General features: G+C 39.4%; 1 pseudogene and 1 gene segment (V, D, J or C); both read left to right on the top strand.

The window, feature by feature from the left end:
• Positions 1–4,216: 4,216 nt before the first annotated feature.
• On the top strand, positions 4,217–8,966 carry LOC126495169 (immunoglobulin heavy variable 3-48-like; the record flags this gene model as incomplete). The annotated part of the segment is given in 3 exon segments: positions 4,217–4,262; positions 4,364–4,671; positions 8,937–8,966. Coding segments are annotated over 3 exon segments (384 nt in total), but the record flags the coding sequence as incomplete, so codon positions are not given.
• Positions 8,967–13,291: 4,325 nt separating this feature from the next.
• On the top strand, positions 13,292–13,893 carry LOC126495161 (immunoglobulin heavy variable 3-48-like; annotated as a pseudogene).
• The last annotated feature ends 2,063 nt before the right edge of the window (positions 13,894–15,956 follow it).

The raw sequence follows: 15,956 nt of genomic DNA on the forward strand, positions 1-15,956 counted from the left end.
GCATATGCCCAGGAGAGCGAAGCAGGGCCTCTGCTCCAGAGAGCAGAGCTGTCGAGTCTGAGCTCACTTCCTCTTCCTCCCAGCATCCTATTCTGTTTACTCCTCCCACCTATGTTTTAACCTATCAGGGCCAAGGAGTTTCTTTATTGCTTAACCAATGAAATCAACAGATTGATATATGGCACTCCCACATCACCAGTGACCATTCATTCTTGCTATGGCAAGAACTTGAAGCACAGAGCTATTTTTACAGCTCCTTTAAAGTTGTATTCTAAATTTAGGATATGCTCTGAAATCAACAAAATGCAGATCATCACACAAGGTAGGAGTGATTCTGTGGTGATCACCATAAGATCGGGGAGAAGCTAAAAAACCTAAATAATGTAAATCCTAGACTCAGGGCAGTTCATAACCACATGTGAATACAGAGGAGCCTGGGATTTCTTATTTTTCTCCATGATCACTATACCAACCACACAGAAACATATACACATAATTAAAAATAAAGCATTTATTTAAAAGTTTCTCATTCCTTGCCGGAACTTAGCTTAATGGTAGAGTTCTGGTGTAGTACATAGGAAACCTTGATTCAAAAAATACCATTTCAAGTGTGTGTTCCTCATTTTGATTAATAAATACTGCATTTGATTCATCCATACTCTCTGTAAAAGGTTATGACACTTTTTTTAAAGACTGCTTTATTTTTTATGATTTATTTATCTTCATTTTATGTGCATTGGTGTGAAGGTGTCAGATCCCCTGGAAATGGATTTTCAGACAGTTGTGAGCTGCTATGTGGGTACTGGGAATTGTCCTGGGTTCTCTGGAAGAGCAGTCACTGTTCTTAACTGCTGAGCCATTTCTCTAGCCCCTGGTTATGACACTTTTTCTCATAAGAAAACAGACTCATTTTTCTTCTCAGAAACAACCCTTTTCTATCACTCATCTGAGGTCCTGTGGAATCAAACCTCAGGGAACACAGCATCATCTGGTGTAAGATGCAGATGACAAAGGGAACTAAGATGCATTAATATTATCAAGGTATATTGTTAATGAGGTAGAATTTTTTAAGTTGAATGAGTGACATAGGCTGAAAAGGAATGTTTTCAAATAACTTAAGATGTTAGCATACATATATCTGTTTCTCCAAGTATGTGTGTGTCTATGTATCTTTCTCTCTTCTACTATTTGTCTATTTTTCTCTGTTAATATCTTGAAGTTAGCATGTTTGCTTTATAGAAGCATATTTTCTCATACTATGCTAATAGTTTACATTACAGAATTTACCACAGCACCCTCTGACTACAGAGTTCCTCTCAGGTGTCAAGTGTTCTGGGAAACTGTGACTTGAGGGATTTCTTCAGGGTCAGGGCCTCATTTCACATTATAAAGGGTCTAAACACAGCCCATCTCCACTTTATGCCTAAGGGTCAAAGTTACATTCAGAACACTAGTGGTTGAGAACTCAGATCAGGAGCCCCTGCCTTACACATTTCAGTGTGTGGCAGATACCATGTTGCTTATGGGCACAGTCTACTCTTATTTTTACATTTAATTTAGGTGTGTGGTTTTCAAGATGAATAATGAAATTCCAGCAAGTGCTATGGGTTTTTACAGTAGATAATGATGTCATTATATCATTTGGTCCAGATTCTTGATAGACAACACAAGCTGTTATCTCTCTCTCTCTCTCTCTCTCTCTCTCTCTCTCTCTCTCTCTCTCTCTCTCTCCCTCTTTCATTTCTTTGATTTTATTTGTCCTTCATATCCTACGTTCTTGAGATTGATGCACAGAATAGTGATCCTACTTTTTTCCTGTCTTACATACAGTCAAAAGTGTTGTCATCAAGAAGAATTTTGGGGAGGCTGGTGTTTGTTTTAGTAATGAATAACCAAATGCTGTGATAAAATGTTATTTTCTGCAGTAAAATGTCATGTTTTAAAAGATAGGAGAGCTAGATCTATGGCTCTGGGTTATAGTGTTTGCTTTCCATTGCAAGGTCTTAAATTAAAGAACCAAGAACAATTTGAAAGAAAATATCATAACTATATATAGAAAAATACCTCTCACATTGATAGACTTAAAATAGGCAATCTTGTGACAGAATAAGGAATGACAATCCCTAGAGAAGGAAGGGCAGATGAAAGTGGTGGAGAGGGAACACGTATACAGTGAGTCACAAGAGTTTTCTTCCTTCTCATAACAATCAGCTCAGTGTAGGTCTGCAGCTTCCATGTCTTGCTTTAAAGTTCACTACAGGAAAAGGGAAATGTTTGAATGAATGGAAGCACTAATTATCACAGTGTATGTTTACACATGGTTTTGAAATATGTAGACGAGGCTATCCTCGAACTCGAGATCCTCCTGCCTCTGCCTCCTTCAGCAAATCCTACCGGTGTGCGCCACCACGACCGGCATTACACATGGTTTTGAAGGTGAAAAGTAAATCATGATTGTATTCCTCAGTTGACATCTACCTTATTTGTTAAGAAAGGGTCTCACATTTAACCTGGAGCCCAGAGTTCAGATAGAATGGTGGGATGGCAAGTCACAGAGAGGTTGCTGCCACCACTTCCCAATGCTGGGAGTACAGAATAAAGCATTATACCTAGCTTGATAGTTAAGTACTAAAACTTAACTGAGACAGTCTTACATGGAGGCAGGAAACTTAACGCTGAGGCATCTCATCAGTCCTGAATTTTGTTCTACCAACGTCATACCTATTGTAGCACAGTTATTGCTGCCCATATCAGCATGTATGTGAACCCAAGCACTGCAATATAGAAAACATACCAGTGACCATACATTCAAAAATGTGTGAGTCAATACATTGTCCAGGAAAATACATTTCCAACTGCTCCTCAATAAGAAGTATGGACAATGAATTATCAGCCATATCTGTACCAGGGTTTGGGCTGACTTGACCATAGATGGGCTTATACAGACAGCATTAGCCATTATGAGTCCACGATTGTAATATCCATGACCTGTCCAGAAGACAGCATTTCACAGTACTCCTCCCTGTGCTCCACTCCTTACATTCTTCCCACCTCCTTTTCATCAGTTTTCTCTGAGCCTTGGGGGAACTTGAATGTTACTGGAAATCTTATATTGAACAACATGTTGAAGATTGGGAATGACAATTTCTGCCATATAGAGAATACAGATTGTGTGTTTGAGACTCTGTGTATATGGTGTACTGACATCTGTTGTGTAGGGTTGGAACTAGAATGGAAGTCAAGACAGGAAAAGACATCATAAATGAAGGGTAAGAGAGAAAAAGCACAGGGTAATACAGGGGTTTTGAAAGGGAAAGATGGGTGTAATGAGAGAAAGGGGCTCACTGGGTAGAAAGCATGAGAATTTGGGAAAATAAAAACAAAGTCTTCTGAAAATACCAAATTGATCACAAAATTTTATGTTTTGTTATAAAAACTTGTTAAACATCCCCATTATGATGAAAATATAAATATGCAGAAAATGACCTGATAACAGCCATGTGTTACCTGTTATTGTGTGGGAAAGACAGAGTAGAGAGTACAAAGTGATCATAGGGAGAACTTCAGGATGCCAACAACTAAGTGCTGCAAATTCAAATATGTCTTCACAGCAATCACTGAGAGGAAAACAGACAATAACAAGAAACATCACATTTGCAAAATCCCTGGGGCCCTATGATAGCACCCCTGAGAACTGTGTAAAATTCAGAAATGTCTCAAGTGTTCCTGTCACAGAGAAGGAGTTCTTCTTAGAGGCAGGTGTGACCCTAAGCAAGATTCACCTCAGGGAGAAGCCATGTCCAGTAGAAACTGACAAACAGAGCTAATATATAGAAACACAGCTTTGGAAGAAGATGTTAAATTTCACATTGATACTAATGAGACATGACAGTCTGGAAATACAACATTTTTATGCATATGGTAAAAGGGGAACTAAATACAATGTGGTTGATCCCTAACAAGGAAAATATGTACAGAGAGCTAGATAATGCTAAAACTGTCATCAGTGTGAATGATGTCTTATATCTGTGCTGTGTATTGCTTTCTGCCCAGGTCCAACTACAGAGCCTGCTATTGCAAGAAAATATGCAAATAAGGCTCCTTTGTGCCCACAAAAACCAGTATTGTCCTGACCCTGCAGCTCTGGCAGAGGAGACCAGCCCTGGATTCTCAGTCCTCCCATTCAGGGTTCTTTATTCAATACAGGCCACTCATCATGGACTTGTGGCTCATATTGGTTTTCTTTGTCCTTATTTTAAAAGGTAATTCATAAATATGAGATGCTGTATGTTGTGAAGACAAGAGAAAGAGAAAAAATTATCTTCTGCATCAGTTTTCTACCCTGAAATTTTTGTGCTTACAGGTGTTCAGTGTAAGGTGCAGTTGCAGGAGTCTGGGGGAGGTTTAGTGCAGCCTGGAAAGTCCCTGAAACTCTCCTGTGCAGCTTTTGTATTCACCTTTGTTGACTATGAAATGAACTGCATTCACCAGGCTCCAGGGAAGGGGCTGGAGTGGGTCTTATACATTAATAAAGGTAGTACTAGCTACTATACTGACGCTATGAAGGGCCGGCTCACAATCTCCAGAGACAATGCCAAAAACACTTTGTACTTGGAAATGAGCAGTCTGAGGTCTGAGGACACAGCCATGTATTACTGTGCAGGAGACACAGTGAGTGAATGAATGCTACTGTGAGCTCAGACAAGAACACCACTGTGGGGAACACAGGACCAGCAGGGGGCGCTGAGAGCACTGGCTCACAGAAGAGCCTGCTCAGAGAAACATGGAAGACTGAACTTCTCTGTGTCTGCACTGCCTCTTCATGTCATACATAGTGATTTTTTCTCTACAGGTATAATGTGTAGTAATCCTTGAATGTCCAAATGTTTATTCAAATTTCTGTTTTATGTTGTGTTGTCTGTGTGTGTTTTATATTAAAAATCATCAATTGATGTTTTGTTTATAATAAACTCACAAAGCTTAAGTACTGCTTGTTGGTATGTGGGCAGGTTTGCTCGGTTTCATCATACATTTATTTCTTTTTTTATTACTTCAAAAATGCCAATCCCAATTCCCACTCCCTCTCCTCCTCCAAGTCTCGTCCCTCTCCCTCTATAGACCCTCCCACACCCCTCCAACCCTAAGGGAGAGCCATGCACCCTTCCCTGTGGAAAGTTCAAGGCCCTCCCTACTACATCTAGGTTGAGCAAAGTTTACATCCAAAGAGAATAGGATCCCAAGAAGCCAGTATATGCAAATAGAGACACATCCCATTGTCACTATCTGTGGCCCCTCATTCGACCCCAGCTGTCAACCCCCTTCAAAGGGGCTTGGTTGTTCCCATGCTCATTCACTCCCAGTCCAGTTGGAGTTGGTGAGCTCCCATTAGTTCAAATAAACTGTCTCAGTGGATGACTCCCTCATGGTATTGAATTCCTTGCTCATACTCTCATCCTTCCACTCTTCAACTGGATCTTGGGAGATCAGTCCAGTGCTTCAATGTGGGTCATTGCCTTGGTTCCATCTGTTGTTGGATGAAGGTTCTATAGTGATATTTAAGATCATCATCAGTCTGACTACAGGGTTAAGTCAGTTCAGACATCCTCTCCTCTATTGCTTAGAGTCTTAGCTGGGGTCATCCCTCTGGGTTCTTGGGCATTTTTCTAGGACCAGGTTTCTTGCTAACTCCATAATGGCTCCCTCAATCAAGATATCTCTTTCCTTGCTCTCATATTTGTCCTTCCTTCATCTCTACTATCCATTCCCTCAAGTTGTCCTTAACCCTCCCCTTCTCCCCTTCCTCCTAACCCCCGCCCGCCCCCCACTCCCAAATTTTTGTCTGATTCCATTTTCCAGATGGGTCTATAAATGTTTTTCACCTTATTACTTAGTTTCTCTAGGATCCTGAACTATAGGCTCGTTGCCCTTTGTTTATGACTAGTATCCACTTATAGGTGAGTAAATACCATATCCTTTTTGGTGGGTCTGGGTTACCTCACCCAGGATAATGTTTTCTAATCCCATCCATTTGCATGCAAAATTCAAGGTATCATTTTTTTTACTGCTGAGTAGTACTCTAATGTGTAGATGTGCCACACTTTCTTTATCCATTCTTCAGATGAGGGACATCTAGGTTGTTTCCAGGTTCTGGCTATTACAAATAATGCTGCTATGAACATACTTGAACAAAAGCTCTTGTAGCATGATTGGGTATCTTATGGATATATTCCCAAGAGTGGAGTTGCTGGATCCTGAGGTAGGTTGGTTCCCAGTTTTCTGAGAAACTGCCACACTGATTTCCAAAGTGGTTACACAAGTTTGCATTCCCACCAGCAATGGATGAGTGTTCCCTTTACTCCACAACCTCTCCAGCATAAGCTATCATCAGTGTTCTTGATCTTAGCCATTCTAACAGGTGTAAGATGATAGCTCAAAGTTGTTTTGATTTGCATTTCCCTGATGGCTAAGGAAGAAGAACATGTCCTTAGGTATCATATCTTTTGGCCATTTGAAATTCTTCTAATGAGAATTCTCTGTTTAGTTCAGTACACCACTTTTTAATTGGCTTATTTAGAAGTTTAATGTCTAATTTCTTGAGTTCTTTATATATTTTGGATATCAGTCCTTTGCCTGATTTGGGGTTAGAAATGATTTTTTTTCTCACTCAGTGGGCTGCTTTTTTGTCTAAATGACTGTGTCCTTTGCATTTCAGAAGCTTCTCAGGTTCAGGAGGTCCCATTTGTTTATTGATGGTCTTAATATCTGTGTTACTTGGGTTATATTTGGGGAGGGTCTCCTGTGCCCATGCATTGAAGGTTACTTCCCACTTACTTCTCTATCAGGTTCAGTGTGGTCAGATTTATATTGAGGTCTTTAATCCATTTGGACTTGAGTTTTGTGCATGGCGACAGATATGGATCTATTTTCATTTTTCTACAGGTTGACATCCAGTTATGCCAGCACCATTTGTTGAAGATGCTTTCTGTTTTCCATTGTATCTTTTGGGGTTTCTTTATTAAAATTCAGATGTTCATAAGTGTGTTAATTAATACCTTGGTCTTCAGTTTGATTCCATTGGTCAACATCTCTGCTTTTATGCCAATACCAAGCTGTTTTCATAGGGTACCTCTGTAATACAGCTTGAAGTCAGGGATGGTAATGCCCCTGGCAGTTCCTTTATAGTACAGGATTGTTTTGGCTATCCTGGGCTTCTTGTTTTTCCATATGAAGTTGAGTATCATTCTCTTAAGGTCTGTGAAGAATTGTGTTGGGATATTGATGGGGATTGCATTGAATCTCTAGATTGCCTTCATTACAATGACCATTTTTACTACATTGATCCTACCTATTCAATAGCATGGAAGATCTTTCTATTTTCTAGTCTCTTCTTAAATTTCTTTCTTCAAAGACATAAAGTTCTTGTCAAATAGGTCTTTCACTGCCTTGGTTAGTGTTACCCCAAAATATTTTTATATGATTTGTGGGTATTGTGAAGGGAAATGTTTCAGTGATTTCTTTCTCATCTTCTTTATCCTTTGTATATAGGAGGGCTACTGAATTTTTTTAGTTGATCTTGTATTCTGCCATATCACTGAAGGTATTTATCAGCTGTAGGAGTTCTCTGGTAGAGTTTTTGGGGTCACTTATATACACTATCATATCATCTGCAAATAACAAAGTTTAATTTCTTCCTTTCCAATTTGAATCCCCTTGATCTCCTTATGTTGTCTTATTGCTATTGCTAAAACCTCAAGAACTATGTTGAAGAGATATGGATAGGGCAGACAGCCTTGTCTTGTTCCTGATTTTAGTAGAATCACTTTGGGTTTCTCTTCACTTAATTTGATTTTAGCTGCCAGCTTGCTGTATATTGCTTTTATTATATTTAGATATGATCCTTGGATCCATAATCTCTCCAAGACCTTTATCATGAAGGGATGTTCAATTTTACCAAATGTTTTCTCTGCATCCAATGAAATGATCATATGTTTTTTTATTCTTTTAGTTTATTTATGTGGTAGATCACATTGATTGATTTTTGTATATTGAACCAGCCCTGTATCTCTGGGATGAAGCCTACTTGGTCATGATGGATGATTTTTTTATGTGTTCTTGGATTCGGCTTGCCAGAATTTTATTGAGAATTTTTGCATCCATGTACATGAGTGAGACTGGTCTGTAATCCTCTTTCTTAGTTGAGTGTTTTTGAGGTTTTGGTATCAGGGTAACTGTAGCTTCATAAAAAGTTTGTCATTGAGCCTTCTGTTTCTATTATGTGGAACACTTTGAGGAGTATGGGCATTAGCTCTTCTTGAAAGTTCTGGTAGAATTCAGCATTAAAACCATCCGGCCCTGGGCTTCTTTTGGTTGGGAGGGTTTTGATGGCAGCTTCTATCTCCTTGTGGCTTATAGATCTATTTAAATTGCTTGCCTGGTCTTGATTTGATTTTGGTAGGTGGAATCTGCCTAAAAAATGACCATTTATTTTACATTTTCCAGTTTTGTGGAGTACAGATTTTTGTAGTAGGACCTAATGATTCTCTGAATTTCCTCATTGTCCATTTTTTATGTCCCCCTTTTCAGTTCTGATTTTGTTAATTTGGATGTTCTGTCTCTGCATTTTGTTTCATTTGGATAAGGGTTTGTCAATCTTGTTGATTTTTTCAAAGAACCAGCTCTTTCCTTCATTGATTCTTTGTATGGTTTTCTGTGCTTCTATTTTGTTGATTTTAGCCCTCAACATGATTATTCCCTGTCTTCTTCTCCTGTTCAATGAATCTTCTTTTTTCTAGAGCTTTTTGCTGTTAGGTCATTGATGTGAACTTACTCCATTTTCCTTATGTGGCACTTAGTGCTATGAACTTTCCTCTTAGCAGTGCTTTCATAGCTTCCCATAGGTTTGGGTATGTTCTATCTTAATTTTAATTGAATTCAAGGAAGATTTTAATTTCTTTTTTTATTTCTTCCTTGACCCAGGAGTGGTTCAGTATTTGACTGTTCAGTTTCCATGAGTTTGTATGCTTTCTGGGATTAGGATTGTTGTTGAATTCTAACTTTATGCCATGGTGATCTGATAAGACACAGTGGATTACTTCAATTTTTTGTATCTGGGGGTGTTTGCTTTATTACCGAGAATGTGATCAATTTTAGAGACGGTACCATGAGGTGCTGAGAAGTAGGTATATTCTTTCCAGTTTGGGTGGAATGTTCTATAGATGTCTCTTAAGTCCATTTGATTCATTACATCTGTTAGTTCTCTTATTTTTCTGTTAAGTTTCTGTCTGATTGACCTGTCCATTGTTGAGAGAAGAGTGTTGAAATCTCCTACTATTAGTGTGTGGGGTTTGATGTGCTTATTCAAGTTTCAGTAATATTTCTTTTACATATGTGGGTGCTCTTGAATTAGGGGCATAGATATTCAAAACTGAGTCTTAATCTTGATGAATTGTTCCTGTTATGAGTGTGAAATGTCCTTCTACATCTCTTCTGATTGAATTTAGTTTGAAACCAATTTTGTTAGATATTAGAATAACCACACCTGCTTGGTTTTTAGGTCCATTTCATTGGAAAAACTTTTCTCATCCATTTACTGTGAGGTAATGTCTGTCTTTGAGGTTGAGGTGTGTTTCTTGTAAACAGCAGAATGCTGAATCCTGTTTACATATCCATTCTCTTAGCCTGTGTCTTTTTATAGGTGAATTGAGACCATTGATATTAAGTGATATTAATGACCAGTGGTTGTTAGCTCCAGTTATCTTTCAGTAGTAGTGTTTGTGTGTTTCACTTCTTTGGGTTATGCTGATGGGGCTTTATCAGATTCCTGTGTTACTGTGGGTGTAGTTAGCTTTCTTGGGTTATGGATTTTCTCCTAGTACTTTCCGTAAGGCTGTGTTTGTTGATACATATTGTTTAAATCTGTTTTTGTCATTGAATATTTTGTTTTCTCCATCAATGGTGAATGAAACTTTTGCTGGGTACAGTAGTCAGGGCTTGCATCAATGGTTTCTAAGTGTCTGCAGTACATCTATCCAGGACCTCTGGCTTTCATGGTTTCCATTCCATGGTTTCACCATTCCATTCAGGTGTAATTCTGATAGGTTTTACTTTGTGTGTTACTTGACCTTTTCGTTTGCAGGTCTTAATATTCATTCTTTGTTCTGTATGTTTTGTGTTTTGATTATTATATGGTGAGGGGATAGCTTTTTTTATCCAGTCTATTTGGTGTTCTGTAAGCTTCTTGTACCTTCATAGTTATATCCTTCTTTAAGTTGGGAAGGTTTTCTTTTATAATTTTACTGAATATATTTTTTGGGGCTTTGAGCTTAAATTCTCCTTCTTGTACCCCTATTATTATCACGTTTGGTCTTATCATGGTATCCAGGATTTCCTGAATGTTTTGTGTTAAGAATTTGTAGGATTTACAGTTTTCTTTGACCAATGAGTCTATTTCCTCAAGAGAATCTTCAGTGTCTGCAATTCTTTCTTCTATCTCTTGTATTCTGTTGGTTACACTTGTCTATGTAGTTCCTGTTCATTTACCCAGATTTTCCATTTCCAGAGTTCCCTCGATTTGTGTTTTCTTTTTACCTCTTATTTCAATCTTCAAATTTTGAAGTGTTTCCTTCACCTGTTTGATAGCTTTTTCTTGGTTTTCTTTGGTTTCTTTGAGGCATTTATTAATTTCTTCCAGCTTTTTGTTTGTCTTCTCCATTTCTTTAAGGGAGTTTTTCACTTCCTCTTTAAAGGTCTTCATTATTTTCATTAAGTAATGTTTAAAGTTGTTTTCTTCTGTATCTTTTGAGTTAGGATGATCAAGTCTTCCTGTTGTGTGTCCACTGGGTTCTGATGGTACCATGTTGCTTTTTAGGGTGTTGGAGGATTTATCGCATTGGCACTTTCACATCTCTTCCTTCAATTCTTGTGTCTCTTATATCCACCAAGAATTAGTCTCCATGAAGCTTGAAGGGAAATATGTGCTGGAGCTGGGATAGATGACTGTCTAGCAGACAAGCTCCCTGTTGGCTGCTCTTATGTCCACTAAGTATTGGTCTCCACGGAGCTTGCAGGGAACGATGTGTTGGGGGCAGGGTAGATGGCTGTCTGGCAGACCAGCTCCCTGCTGGTGCTAGGAATGCTGAAGGTACCTGGGGAGGGGGGCCCTGGCCTTTCTCCCACTTGGAGGTTTTAGGGAGTGGGGGGGTCCAGTGTCCCAGGGCCACTGTTGTTTCTTGTGTCCACCAAGTATTGGTTTCCATGGATCTCATTGGGAAGGATGTGTTGGAGGAAGGGTAGATGGCTGTATAGCAGACCAGCTCCCTGCTGGTACTAGGAATGTGTTGTGTGTGTTTATTACAGTGTTTCTCCCTGTTTCCATTTATCTCTGTTTGTCTATCTCTCTCTCAGTCTCTCTCACTCTCTTTCTCTCTGTGTGTGTATGTGTGTATGTATGTATGTGTGTATGTGTGGTTATGTTTATTGACATATGAAACATTTCTCTAGCAAGCTACACACCTTGTTTTGAGGCAAATTCTATCATTGGTCCTGGATCTCAAGATAGTCTCATTGTCCACTGAGTCCCACTGATTCTTCTGTCTCCACATTCCATATATAGTACAACTGGTTGACTGCCATACCCATTTCTTTCTTTATTTTTAGTTATGTATTCTGAGTTCTGTGTTTAGAATACACTGAAGGGTTCTTGTGTGACAAACTTGATTTTCACAGCCCCAGTATAGTTGCATTTTAAATTTAGGATGTGCTTTTCATTGAACAAAATGGAGATCATCACACATGGAAAAAGTGATACTGTGTAGTAACCAGCATCAGTTCCCAAAGAAGACAAAGAAGATTATAAACCCTATAAGATTCAGGCAGCTCAGAACCACATGTGAGTCTAGAATACCCTGTGCCACCTGTTTATCTCCATGAGCACTACACTACCCACACAGAAGCATATACCCCTAATTTAAAACAGTGTATCTTTTAAAAAAAAGTTCTCATCCAACGCTGTAATTTATACCGATATTCTAATTCTTATGTAGTTTATATGAGACCTTAATTCAAATGGTAATAGTTTGAAATTATATTTCTCATATTGAATAATAAATACGGTATTTGAAACGTTACTATTCCCTGTTAAAATTTATAACATGGTTTCCGCCAACCATGAGAACAATTTAATTTTTTTTTCCATGAAAGATTCATTTCTCACTGATCTCTAAGTTCTGAGTCAGGAGGTTAACAGAGAGCTCAGAGAACCCACAGAGGAGAGATGATGTTCTCAGCAGCACACATTGTTCTGCCCTGCATCCTCTGATTGGGTTGCTCGACCTTGATGAGTGCATGTGGGCCGAAATGATTGCATACAACTAACATTTCTAACAACCGCAGAACTGAATATTAAACCCAAAAGAATTAGTTGCCTAAAACCAATGGTAAGAGTGCCATTTACCCAAGGAAATAATAAGACCAAGAGTTATGGGAATTGAGGAAAAGGGAGGCCTATGCTGTGGAAATGGGAATGTGGTTCTACTGAGACATTATGAAAACTGTGGAGTTCAGAGAATTACACTAAAAGATGTGACACAGAAATCTCACTTCTGGATGAGTAGACAGAAGAAGCAGAGTTGGTGCAGGAAATCAGGAAAGGAGGGAGGAGAGAAAAGAAGAGATATGAAAGTAGGAGAGGACAGAAGGGTCAAAGGAGTGAGAGACAGAGGAGAGGAGGAAGTGGGATGAATCAATATAATCTCAGTACATTAAAAAATGAGCATAGTGATTTGTTTTTAAGTAGAATTAATGACAAAGTTGATAAAATGAAATTTCCAAATATCATAGGAGGAAGGTGTGATCCTTCCCAAGTTCCATCTCAAGAAGAAGCCATGTCCAGCAGAAACAAAGGGACAGGCAAAGATAATATCTAGAAACATAGCAGTGTGGCAATTTCACATTGATCCTAAAGAAACATGACAGTGTGGAAAACCGAAATTTTCTATACATGTGGTGAAAAGGGAAGTAAGTCAGTGTTGTGAATGCCTAAGAGGAAAATGTGTACACAGAGCTATGTTAATGCTTCAATTTCTATAACTGTCATCAGTGTGTATGATGACTTATATCTTCACTGAGTACTGCCTTCTGCCCAAGTCCACCGAAAGAGCCTGTTATGGCATGAAGATATGCAAATAAGTCTTATTTGTGCCCATAAAAGCTAGGTCTTCCCTGACTCAGAAGCTCTGGCAGAGGAGACCAGCCCTGGATTTCCAAATACTCCCAGTCAGGGTTTAGCACTGAACTTAGGCCACTCACCATGGACTTAGGGCTCATATTGGTTTTCTCTATCTCTGTTTTAAAAGGTAATTCATAAAGATGAGATACTGTGTGTTGTGTGGACATGAGAAAGAAGAAAAAATGTCTTTTGTGACAGTTTTATAACCAGAGTTCTTTGCGTTTACAGGCGTCCAGTGTGAGGTGCAATTGCTGGAGTCTGGGGGAAGCTTAGTGCAGCCCGAAAGGCCCATGAAACTCTTTTGTGCAGCCTCTGGATTCACCTTCAGTAATTATTACATGAACTGGGTTTGCCAGGCTCCAGGAAAGGGACTGGAGTAGGTCGCACAGATTAATCCAAATGGTGGTAACATCTACTATACCGACGCTGTGAAGGGCCGATTCACAATCTCCAGAGACAATGCCAAGAACACTCTGTACCTGGAAATGAGCAGTTTGAGATCTGAAGACACAGCCATGTGTTACTGTGCAAGAGACACAGTAAGTGAATGTTACTGTGAGCTCAGACAAAAACACCCCTGTGGGGAACTTGGGACCAGCAGGGGGTGCCGAGAGCATTTAGAAATCAGGTTCACAGAAGAGCCTGTTCGGAGAAGCATGGAAGACTGAACTTCTCTGTGTCTGCACTGCCTCTGCATATCACATTTAGGGATTTTCTCTACAGATACAGTGTGTAGTAATCCTTGAATGTCCAAATGTTTATTCCAATTTATTTTTCCTGTTGAGTTGTGTATGTTTATTTATTACAGTGTTTCTCCTTGTTTCCTTTTATCTCTCTCTCTCTCTCTCTCTCTCTCTCTCTCTCTCTCTCTCTCTCTCTCTCTCTCTCTCTCTCTCTCTCTCTCTCTTTCTGTCTAACTATTCTCCGTGTGTGTGTGTGTTCTGACATATGATGCTAAACAGTCTCTGTCTCTTTTCAATGTGTGGAAGACACTGTTATTAATATGCAGTCCGCTCTCATTTTTACCTTTTAATTCAGGTGTGTGAGTTGAACATGAATAGTGAGATTCCTGCACATGATGTGGTTCAACTACACAGAAATCTTGAAAAGATCATGGAATCCAGACTCAGAATAGGAGTCGCGTTTCCCTCTACTTCTCTTTGTCCTCTTCCCTATGTTTTCTTTGTTTGGTTTGATTTATCCTCTATACCCCAACATTCTTGAGATCCATGCTCAGTAAATTGATCCTTTACAGAATCAGTGCTGGGCATCAAGGAAGAAGAATTTGCAGTTCCTTGTGAATATGTTAGTAGTGCATAAATGCAGTCTTCAAAAAATATTTTCTGTCGAATAATGTGATGTTTTAAAAGATTGAGCTAGGCTTGTAGCTCTGTGGTAGAGTGCTATATGATAATGTGAAATGTCTTAAGTTTAAGAACCAAGCTCTCTCAAAAATGGGAATTGAGCACTTAGACAAATATCATATCTCACTTTCAGAGACTTAAATAGCCACTCTCATGGCTAGAAAAGGAATGGAAGTCCCCAGAATAGGAAATGCAGTTGTAATGTTGTGGAGAAAGGAACAAGTATACAGGAGTTTTCTCTTGACTTCCATATCAAGCAGTTTATCCAAGGTCTGCAACTTCCATGACACAGTTCTAAATAATTATAAACCATGGATCCCATTCAGGGTAAGGACAATGTTTGGATGGCTGAAAACCTAACTGTCTAGGCTGTGTGTGCATTGTGTATGGTTTGCACATGTGTCTGAAGGCTAGAGTTGAGATTGAGTGTGTTTATTGGTTTTTTTTTTTTCTATCTTATTTTTGAGACAGGATCTCACAGTGAACCTGGAGCACAAATGTGCAGATAGATTCTTGGGATGGCAAGTTTTAGAGAACCTCAAATCTCAAACCCTCCAGTGCTGGGAATATAGTATACACAATCACACCAGCTTCTAAACTCAGTTGTATGAATCAAGCTAAGATACTAATACTGGAAGGCGGGCACGTTAGCACTGAGCCAACTCTTGAGCCCTGGATATTTTTATTTATTTATTTATTTATTTATTTATTTATTTATTTAATAAAGATTTCTGTCTCTTCCCCACCGCTGCCTCCCATTTCCCTCCCCCCCCAATCAAGTCCCTCTCCCTCGTCAGCCCAAAGAGCAATCAGGGTTCCCTGCCCTGTGGGAAGTCCAAGGACCACCCACCTCCATCCAGGTCTAGTAAGGTGAGCATCCACGAAACTGCCTAGGCTCCCACGAAACCAATAGGTACAGTAGGATCAAAAACCCATTGCCATTGTTCTTGAGGTCTCAGTAGTCCTCATTGTCCACTATGTTCAGCGAGACCGGTTTTAACCCGGGCTTTTTCAGACCCAGGCCAGCTGGCCTTGGTGAGTTCCCGATAGAACATTCCCCTTGTCTCAGTGTATGGGTGCACCCTCGCGGTCCTGAGTTCCTTGCTTGTGCTCTCTCTCCTTCTGCTTCTGATTTGGACCTTGAGATTTCAGTCCGGTGCTCCAATGTGGGTCTCTGTCTCTGTCTCCTTTCATCGCCTGATGAAGGTTAATATTCAGGAGGAAGCCTATATGATTTTCTTTGGGTTCACCTTCTTATTTAGCTTCTCTAAGAACCCGAATTATAGTTGAGCCCTGGATATTATCAGTATACATTGATAAAAAAATGTAATATGTAAAAGCAAATACATGTGTTGTAAAATAAATTT

The sequence above is a fragment of the Alexandromys fortis genome, unplaced genomic scaffold, assembly GCF_014885135.2.
Source record: "Alexandromys fortis isolate MF-2015 unplaced genomic scaffold, M_Fortis_MF-2015_v1.1 scaffold_400, whole genome shotgun sequence".
Classification (NCBI taxonomy): Eukaryota; Metazoa; Chordata; class Mammalia; order Rodentia; family Cricetidae; genus Alexandromys; species Alexandromys fortis.